The following is a 9237-nucleotide window of genomic DNA, read 5'->3' on the forward strand; positions in this document are numbered from 1 at the left end:
AAATTCAAATCAAAACATGCAACATTTTTTAGTACCCCTTATGTTAGATAAGAGGTGAAAGAAGATGGCCTTAGTTAAATTCTTACCCTCAAGGTTTGGTATTGGGTTGCTACAAAGTCCCTCTGGATTCAAACATGTCTTGTAGCAAGGTGTGTGGCAAGGGTAGTAGTGCCACTTGCAGTCACCAGGACTGTTATAGTAATCACAAAAAACAGCTGGGAAGGAATGACACAGGATGTCATTTAGAAATTAAAACTTACATTCAATTCTTTTTTTATTCTTGAAGAGAAAAAGTCAAACTGCACCTGTACCTAATTTGGGAAAGTTCAAATTTAATCTCATCCATAAAAAAAACTGGATCAGATAGGGAAGAATGGAACTGATATACAATTAAAATATATTTTTTCAACCATTTGTAAGACTAAAGTATAGGTAAATTAAGTGTATATTGCATCAACAGGAAAACAAACATGAATGTGTTCACTGATGCACATTATGTATCGTCATATTTAGAAATGTAATACACAGTTCTTCTCATTTCTTTGTGTCATGTTATGTTCTTTTCAAAATTTAACCAAGAAAAATATTTGATGTCACGATAGAAAAAAATAATAATATTGAGTTACTTCAGAAACTATTCATTAGGTTCACTGTTGCATAGTTTATTGCTTTGTTAATTCAGTTTGAAAGGCAAAAAATACATTTTTAAATCAGTCTCCACTCAACTTATAATGAAACAAAAAATTAATTTTGCAAAACCTTTCAACACTCATTGTCATGGTGAAGTATGTTCTGTTGCTTTAATAATCCTCAAAGGCTGTGACACACTAACCTTTATCAATAAGTAGTTTTACTAGCTGCCTATAAAATACCTTCTTGGAGATTTTCAGACAGCATTAACAATTCAACAATAGCAGAGCAAAACACTATTTGAAACCATGTGCTGAGTCAGTGCGAGCATCTTTTTTTTTTTTTTTTGTGCTGATGTGGAGTGACTGCTTTGTAAAAAGTGCTTCTGACAGTCATTTGGTGGTCCAGCCATGTCCTCACTTAAATACAACAGAGAATCTGAAGATGGTAGCTAAAATATGCTTCCCATTAACCGTCATGGAATTTGAGAGGGTGTGCCAGAAAGAATGGATAAACTGCCCAAAATTTGTTTTCCAATTTATGTAGAGACTTAGAGTTCAAAATCATGCCCACTGAAATAAGCGTCTTACATAGATTATTTTTGTCCGATTTTTGACAAATGCATAAAAGAATCCATTCACTTTTTTGTACTCTCTTGGATTATAAAGCAGAGTTTGATGGATAAAATGGTGAATTTAATGATTTCAAATTAGATTTCTAAATTCAAGTGAAAAGATCTAACTGAACAGACACTTTCCTACGTCTGTGTTAAATGAAGTTGCAATTTGTTGTGGCACGGTCTTGTGTCAGAAACGTTTTGAACACCTCATCTTCATCTGTGGATGAAATAGTTTACTTACGACAGATGTCTGGAGTTCTCCATGCGACACAGACACCGGCCTCGTTACAAGCTTGAGCGTAAGCTGCAACTGCTGAGCAGAAACACTCACAGTCTCCTCCAGTGTCACAGGCACATGAGTCTTTAATGCAGTTTTCATGAAATGGGCGGGGATCTACCTGTTCAGTCATTCAAAAGTGATCATTCATTTTTAACAATGAGTTTAATATCTTAAATGAAACAACTTCACAGTACAAACACCACCTACTAACCTTATTGTGGCATTCTTTGAATGTATCTCCAGTTATGATGGTGCACATCATTTTTGCCCAGTGATGTCGTTTGTTTGATTCACCACAAGCGTCAATATTCTCTTCCACATCTGGGCAAGTACTGGACATTTTCCAGCTGTTTGCAAACTGTAACGCATTACTCACAACCAGCTGACCCTGGGTGGTGAAGTCGTTCTCTCCATCTCCATCAAAATTTCCACACAATCCGCATACGTTGCCCTGCTCAAACACACAGGAGTCACTAAGTCATGGGCAGAACTTGTATCATGCTGACAAATGGGAAATGGGAAAGTGTCACAATGGAATTTTTATTAATGTTGCTGTACATTGGTGCCACTGGTGTCATGTACCATTGTGTGTAATAAAACATAAAAATAAAGCAAACGGACCAGAGCACAGGTGAAACACAATGTATATGTACGGAAACATCTGAACTGCTTTTGTAAGAGATTTCAGTCATGCTTATTTACTGTGACTCACGCTGTGCTGTGGTTTCAGAAGGATGCGAACAGTTGTTTTGCGATCCCACAACACTGCCAGACCAACGTCAGATTCAACCACCAGGTACAAGCCAACCCTCCTTATTCTGTATTTGATCAGCGGGCCATCTTCCAGATCCTCCTCTTCATATTTACCCTTTGATAGTTTGATTTCTTTTCTCTGTCATGGAAAGGGGATAGCTGCATTTTTAACTTCTTACAGAACTGTTGAATTTTGTAGTCCTGTTTAGTAGTTTGGGTACAGAAAACCTGTGAAGTGTTTGTATCTGGTCTTACCCCGAGTTGAATTCTGACAGTTTTGGAGCAAGTGGTGCCTGTAGATCCACATGGTACATTTTCTGTGGTAACTCCAAAGTTTTCCTCAACTGTTTTATTTCCACATTTATTCTTGAAAGAAAGGCATTCATTTAGCATCCTGGATGTTTTTTCTACAGATTGTTATTTGAAGCAAACCTCACCTTTATGTAAGTTAACCATGAAAGTCAACTGTGTCCAAAACCATGCCCCTCGTCTACTGTCGCTCCCTTTTTACTGTTTGCCATTTTATCTGAATGTCTCAATACTCTGTAATACCTTGTAATTTGATACATTATATAAGGAAGAAAGTTAAGCGACTCAGTAGTTCTCAGTGATGATGCAATCTAATGAGTCTCCAAAAATGCCATGAAGGGGGATGATTTCAGACACAGCCTGTCAGTTGGATTTGGATTTGGGCTTGCACTTATTTACCTTCATAGCAACATAAGAACAGTCTCCTTGAAACCCATATGTTCGCTGATCAAATGTATTGTAGTGGCCAGATCCATAAATAACACAGGTTCCTGGACATTTTTTCTCTGTGCACTTCCATCTCCCACTTTTGCAGGTACTAGATTTATCAGAAATGACAAAATATATTACAGTCTTTCAATACGTTAGGTGTGCAGGACACTATGATAGTTACTGTTTGCTGCTTTGTAGTAAACATTAGATTGAAACATGGTCTTACCACGTGTTGCACTGATTTGGAATTTGTGTTCCAGGGGCAAAAAAATGACCGTCATGCTGACACGGACAGTCGTTTTTCTTCACACAGGAACCTCTGCCATCATTGAGGAGGCCAACAGGACAACGGCAGCCAGACTCACACTCTGTGGAGTCCTGAGGGGGCAGAAAGATCACAATGATAGAAAAGGAGAAAACTGACAGTTACTGAGAATGTTATGAATTTGACTTAAAAATGGTCTTGAAACTACTGTGTGGATGTGCACTGTGTTACAACACCAGGGTAATAAATAGTTAATAATCAATTTCAGAAAAAATATACTAGTCTCTGTTACTTGAAACTGAGTGAACAACAGAGTAATCACAGCGACAACAAAGACTCACACAATCATTGCTGTCCAGATTTAAGCAAGTTCGAGTACATTGCAGTCCAAGCTCTCCTGTTCCTGCACTGGAACAGTTGAAGAACACTTTTGGGGGTGAACATTCTGTAAAAAAAAGGGAGAAACTGTTAATTTGCTCAATGTCCACCAATTAAATAGTTCACATGGAAGAATAAAGAAACAACAAACAAGCAGACCTGATGAGCGGCTTCTCCAAGAATGGCAATGAAGCATTCCGTTGTTACACACACTAGAAAAAATATTCAAAAAAGATATGAAAAACATGAGTAATACATTGATAAAAGAACACAAAGTGACTAAAATAAAGTAGTTGATACTCCATTACAATCATGCTGAATCCACAGTCGTGTATAACTAATCTAAAGTCCTCAACAGACTCACCAGTGCTCGTCTTTGATGTTGATGGACTTCCCTGGCGTAATATAGACTTCGTTGTGATAACAGGAACATTTTGCCATGGGGACACAAGTGCTGTGTTCATTAAGATAGAAACCCTCAGCGCAGGAGCAGCCATCCACAGGCAAAAAGTCAGAGGTGCAGATCTTCTGCTCAGAGCTCAGAGATCTGCAAGTCAGCTGGCATCTCTGATGTTTGTAAGAGAAGACCTGAGACGCTGGGCAGCTCTTTGTGTATTTATCTATTGTGTGGACAAAATTAACATGGTTATTTAATGGATTTATGACTTACAAAAAGAGGGAAGAGTTGATCAGACTCCAATAATCATTACTCATTTGTGCCACAACATAATCAAACTCTTACCGCACACATTTTCTCTCCAGTCTGTCAGGAACACTCCCTTTGCTGCACAAGCTCGAGCATACGAGGAGAATACGGCACAGAGGCAGTCCTCACTCTTCTCACAGTTACAGCTAGAATAGGTGCACCGCTACAGGAGAAATCAAATACTTTTAGAAAATGATAGCCCCATTAAAGTAAGAGACAGCATGACAGAAAGGCCTTGCTGTACCTTGAAGTACATCTGAGGATCCACTACTGAGCGGCACTGGGAGAATGTACTGTTTGGACTTAGGAGCAAGGCACACCAGTGTTTGGCGTATTGCTCTGAAAAAGAACAATCATTTCATTTGTCTTAAATTTATCTGTTGCTCTAAATATAATGCATTCAGGGAAGAAATTAGTGTTGAATATGTGTTGATGAAGATTCTCAGTCATCCAAGTCATAGTAATCAAAGGAGCTTGAATAAGGGCAACTCGACTTCTTCTTGGATCTTGAAGACGTTTCACCTCTCATCCAAAAGGCTTCTTCAAGTCCAGTTGTCCTTATTCAAGCTCTTATGATTCATGTTTAATATACCACATTTGACTACCAAAAAAAAGCAACCACTGCCGGGTACCATTTTCCACACTGAGGGAACAGGGATCATCCAGTCTTTCCTCCCTGTCAATGCACATGAAGTTCGCCTTCCAGGAGTTACTGAAAGATGTGGCAGTTCCCTCCACAATCCCCTGAGGAGTCTTCATGTCGTCAGACAGGATCATGTTGAAATTCCCACATAAACCTGAAGAATGCAAATAGTTCAGAATTGAATTAGAATAAAACAGAATTAAGGGTGTTGGTACATACAAACATAGATAAGACCATTATATCTTATCAGATGAAAAATAGAGTTTGTTTGCTTTTTTTATGTGAGAAAACAGCAAAACATGTTTGGATTTTCTATTGGACTTTAATTACTATAGTTATGCTTGTTAAGTGCCTGTTAAGTAAAAATATATTTTCTGCTACTCATCCAGAGATTTACCATAACTGCAAGCTAAACAAGTTAATCAAAACAACTATATTGAGCAAGATTGTCTCTCTCCTTCTGGGGGTCCAGAGACATTTACAGGCCATGTGAAATCTATGACCTCACAAGCATGTTCTGGGTCTACCTTTGGACCTCCTACCAATTAAATGTACACATTTTGTTTAATTTTTGAGAATTGTGAATTGAAAAAAAAAAATTCTGAATTGACTGCCAAATCTGAATAAATGCAGTTATTTTATTTAGATTACCTAATCAAAGCCTAACAATAAGTAGTGACTGAATGTACAATTGTATCAGTATGTTACTTCCAACATGTTTCAAAATGCTTTTGCTTGTTAAGAGAAATGCAAATCATACCTTTTGTCTTTGCTTTGTAGCTTTGTTCCAGGCTGATGTAGGCTTGCATGATGGGGACATGCTGGATCTGAATTTGCAACCCAAAACTGGTCTGGAGCAAGATATGGAAGGATGAAGCCTCGAAAATGCTGATGTCGCCTACGACTAAAGAGAAATGCAAAATGAGAAAGAGCATTTTCTGAAGTCACAAGCTAAGAAAAAAAAAGGTTGAAATCAGAGTTGCTTATTGTTTCACACACCTGAGTGGTACGGCAAGCTGATAGATTGCTCATCCTTCTTAACTGTGCCATCATGGGAAAACATTATCGCCTTAATAAACACAGAATTAGTCAATAGAGTGTTGCAGGCATCAGTGATACTGTTTAACAAATTACTATAGTGTTTAACTCACATTGTTTCTGTCATTGTTCAGCAGGATTTTAAGGGTGTTCAGACAAGTGTCAAACTGCTGGTGTGCACATGGCATCAACTGGACCAGGATGGTAAACTTTGGACTTAAACCGTCCTAAAATTTACATTGTAAGAGCACAAATAATTATTTTTAAATCAGATGATTGTATACTGAACTTTTTGCCACTGAACTGTAAAAAGTTTATTCACCTTGCTTTCCACTTTTGCCAGTGTGTAGTAACAGTCTCCATGAAAGGTGTAAGTTTTCCCATCAAAGGTGGTGACATGTGAACCCTCTTCAACTGCACACGTAGCAGGTGTTTCAAGACTCACACAATCCCATCTCCCCTTCAAACATGTACTGAAAAGAAAAAAAATGTTATTAAACACATCAGCTTACTATGAATGAAACACTCTGTTCACACTGTGAAATGCTGGACTTACCATTCTTCTCGGCCCTGTTGGTAAATCTCTCCAGAGTTATAGATTATGTGATGCTTGCACTGACATTCTGGCTTAGCAATGCACCCTCTCATGGAAATATCATCAAACACAGTTCCTGAAGAGGAAGGTTTTACTCTAATTAATTACTGTGAACTATAGGTGGTATTATTTGTGATTCACAAGACAAGAGAACAAACCAGGTGGACAGAAGCAGCCGTCCATTTTGTGGTCTTCACACAGTGAACTTGTGTCCTGAAGTGTGCAAGTATCCATGCAAGGTGAACCACTCTCTTCATAAACCATGTTGTACGGACACTCCTTAGCTGTAAGAAGAACCAGTATGATAGTATTAAAACTAAGTGGATTAAAGTGAGGATTTAAGTGAATTATTTAACAGTATATCAAGCATGAAAAGTGCTCATATCCGACTTTTCTTCAGATTTAAATGTGTATTTTGTTGTTTCACTTACTTTTGTTTTAGCTCTCTTTCTTTGCTGAGGTGCTTTTTGATGACATCATCATGATATCATCTCCACACCATGTATATCACATCAATGTGATACCCAACGAGAGAAAAACTACTACAGAAAACTAGAGTGAATCTTACCACAGAACTGAGCCGTCCTCCAGTTGGGAGGCTGTCCTCCTGCATGGGAACACTGTCGAGAGAACTCCGACAGTGTACTGCAGACACAGAAGTCATTTGTACTGTTGTCACAGCCACACATGTCCTGCGCACAAGCCTTGATGTAAGCTTCAGGGTCAATCAGTTTGGTGCAAGCGCTCCAGGACTCTGAACGAAGCATTTCGCCACAGGTGGTTTCCTAAAAGGATTACGGGAAGGGAAACAGAGGCATGTTAATATTGTACTACTAATCACAACTTCACTATTGCAAAACTGGATGATAAACTCACAAACTCTTTGCAAGAATCCAGCACATTCATAGCCTCCATTAATTCATCTTCTTCTTCAAACGGATCCTCACAATCATCATTAGGACGATGGGATTTTTGTTTGTTTCCAAACTCAATTGGGCTGATTTTGCGACCTGTTTATAATCAATTCATATTGTCAGAGGCTAGATTACTGAAGAAATTAATCATTACAAAATTATTAAGCATACATACCATCACGAATTAACTCATTGTAGACTGCATCCCCATTGAAGTCTCCACAAAGTCCACAAGTGCGGTTTGCATAGTCATTATCAATTTCAACCTTAAACACAGAGCAAAGGAGTCTTAAAACTATTTTAACCAAACATTAGACACCTATGGGATATTTAAAAGTCAAGCAAATCATAAATGCATGTATTACAATCTCCTCATAAAATACTAAATATTTTCAATGGTGACCTGAAGCAATGACAAATGATTTATTTGTTCTAGATAAAGAAAATTAACTGAAGAATCGTCACCAATATTTTATGAGAAATTTTAATTAAATCAAAAGCTTTTCACAAACATAAAATTTAAGAATGGAACTCTATCACAAGAGATTTCCAGTTATGTCGTAATAAAAGAAAATTAAGTTCCAACTTCAGACAATATGAAGAATCATCATAAATCAGTCTAAAGGATTTCTCCATCACTATTGTCGTTATTGTCGAGGAACCTTTGTGTTTTTACCATGACTGCGTCATCACTGTTCCACATGACTGTTATTCCAAGTTTGGACTGGAGCTTGATGTAAATGGCATTTTTCTCCACCTGTACCCCTCCTTTGTATAATGGCAGTGTGACACTGGTTAAAAATGAATACAAATAGTATTTTTTTTAACAGTGATGAACCAATGTCAGAATTATTTCCACCTGAGATATGTTATTGTTTTTTTTTTACTTACTCCTCATCGTTGACGGTAACCAGACTCTTGCTGAGGTGGAATGAAAGGTCATTGATGGTAACCACCACATAACTGACTGTAGCGTTCCCATCATTTCCTTTTCTCTTAATGTGCACTGAAAACTCCTGATAGGACTCATGGCAGTCAGAGACCAGGTTGTATTCACACATACCAGGAAACTGGTACACTTCACCATCAAAGGTCTTGAAGTGCTCTCTTCCCCATGTGCTGCAGATGCTGCTGACATGGTTTCGAACTGTGAAGCAGAAAAGAGAAAAAAAAACAACTTTGCATCATAAACATTTTTTCACCTGCAGAGACTTCAAAATATGAACTGTACTAATGAATTTTTCTTGAACATTATTTGGAAGTCAATACACAACTGACTTGGAGACGGTAGACATACACAAGTTCCACACAATCAAAGAGAAAAACAAAAAGTTTGAGAGAATCTAAAACATTTCTTACCCCGTTTGGCTTGGATATCAGCAGCAAAAGCAAAGAAACACAACCACACAACACTCCACTTCATTGTGGTACAGTGGGTTTGTTCTCCTCGAAGCAGATGATCATGAGAGAGACATGAGCCAGGCTTTATATTTGTCATTATTTTTGCTCCCACCCTTTGCTACGGCACAGGCGTGGAATATTTGACCTGAACGGACATTTGATACTTGTCACACTTTGATTAGTAATACACTGTATTTACTCAATTTTACTCTTCATTAAACAAGCAGTTCTGAAAGGCCCTTTAAGATTATATGGTAATGCTGATGTCTTCATT

The 9237-nt window shown here is 37.9% G+C and overlaps 1 protein-coding gene across 1 annotated transcript in view; it reads right to left on the minus strand.

Annotated features, from left to right (window-relative positions):
* The window catches only part of LOC142384078 (uncharacterized), a 31885-nt gene extending 22867 nt beyond the window's left edge, over positions 1 to 9018 (minus strand). Inside the window, exons 1-25 of the mRNA XM_075470023.1 lie at positions 8922 to 9018; positions 8454 to 8709; positions 8239 to 8353; positions 7738 to 7828; positions 7525 to 7658; positions 7217 to 7433; positions 6807 to 6932; positions 6610 to 6724; positions 6376 to 6526; positions 6167 to 6280; positions 6015 to 6084; positions 5776 to 5919; positions 5005 to 5169; positions 4617 to 4711; positions 4409 to 4535; positions 4031 to 4286; positions 3826 to 3878; positions 3630 to 3733; positions 3250 to 3401; positions 2991 to 3129; positions 2538 to 2648; positions 2242 to 2421; positions 1741 to 1980; positions 1491 to 1647; positions 87 to 215 (exon numbers count right to left, since the gene is read on the minus strand). Of these exons, the coding sequence (XP_075326138.1) occupies positions 87 to 215; positions 1491 to 1647; positions 1741 to 1980; positions 2242 to 2421; positions 2538 to 2648; positions 2991 to 3129; positions 3250 to 3401; positions 3630 to 3733; positions 3826 to 3878; positions 4031 to 4286; positions 4409 to 4535; positions 4617 to 4711; positions 5005 to 5169; positions 5776 to 5919; positions 6015 to 6084; positions 6167 to 6280; positions 6376 to 6526; positions 6610 to 6724; positions 6807 to 6932; positions 7217 to 7433; positions 7525 to 7658; positions 7738 to 7828; positions 8239 to 8353; positions 8454 to 8709; positions 8922 to 8985 (3505 nt within the window). The 5' untranslated portion in view covers positions 8986 to 9018. The remainder of the gene's footprint in view (positions 1 to 86; positions 216 to 1490; positions 1648 to 1740; positions 1981 to 2241; positions 2422 to 2537; positions 2649 to 2990; positions 3130 to 3249; positions 3402 to 3629; positions 3734 to 3825; positions 3879 to 4030; positions 4287 to 4408; positions 4536 to 4616; positions 4712 to 5004; positions 5170 to 5775; positions 5920 to 6014; positions 6085 to 6166; positions 6281 to 6375; positions 6527 to 6609; positions 6725 to 6806; positions 6933 to 7216; positions 7434 to 7524; positions 7659 to 7737; positions 7829 to 8238; positions 8354 to 8453; positions 8710 to 8921) is intronic.
* Positions 9019 to 9237: the final 219 nt, after the last annotated feature.

Source organism: Odontesthes bonariensis, chromosome 7 (assembly GCF_027942865.1).
Source record: "Odontesthes bonariensis isolate fOdoBon6 chromosome 7, fOdoBon6.hap1, whole genome shotgun sequence".
NCBI classification, from domain to species: domain Eukaryota; kingdom Metazoa; phylum Chordata; class Actinopteri; order Atheriniformes; family Atherinopsidae; genus Odontesthes; species Odontesthes bonariensis.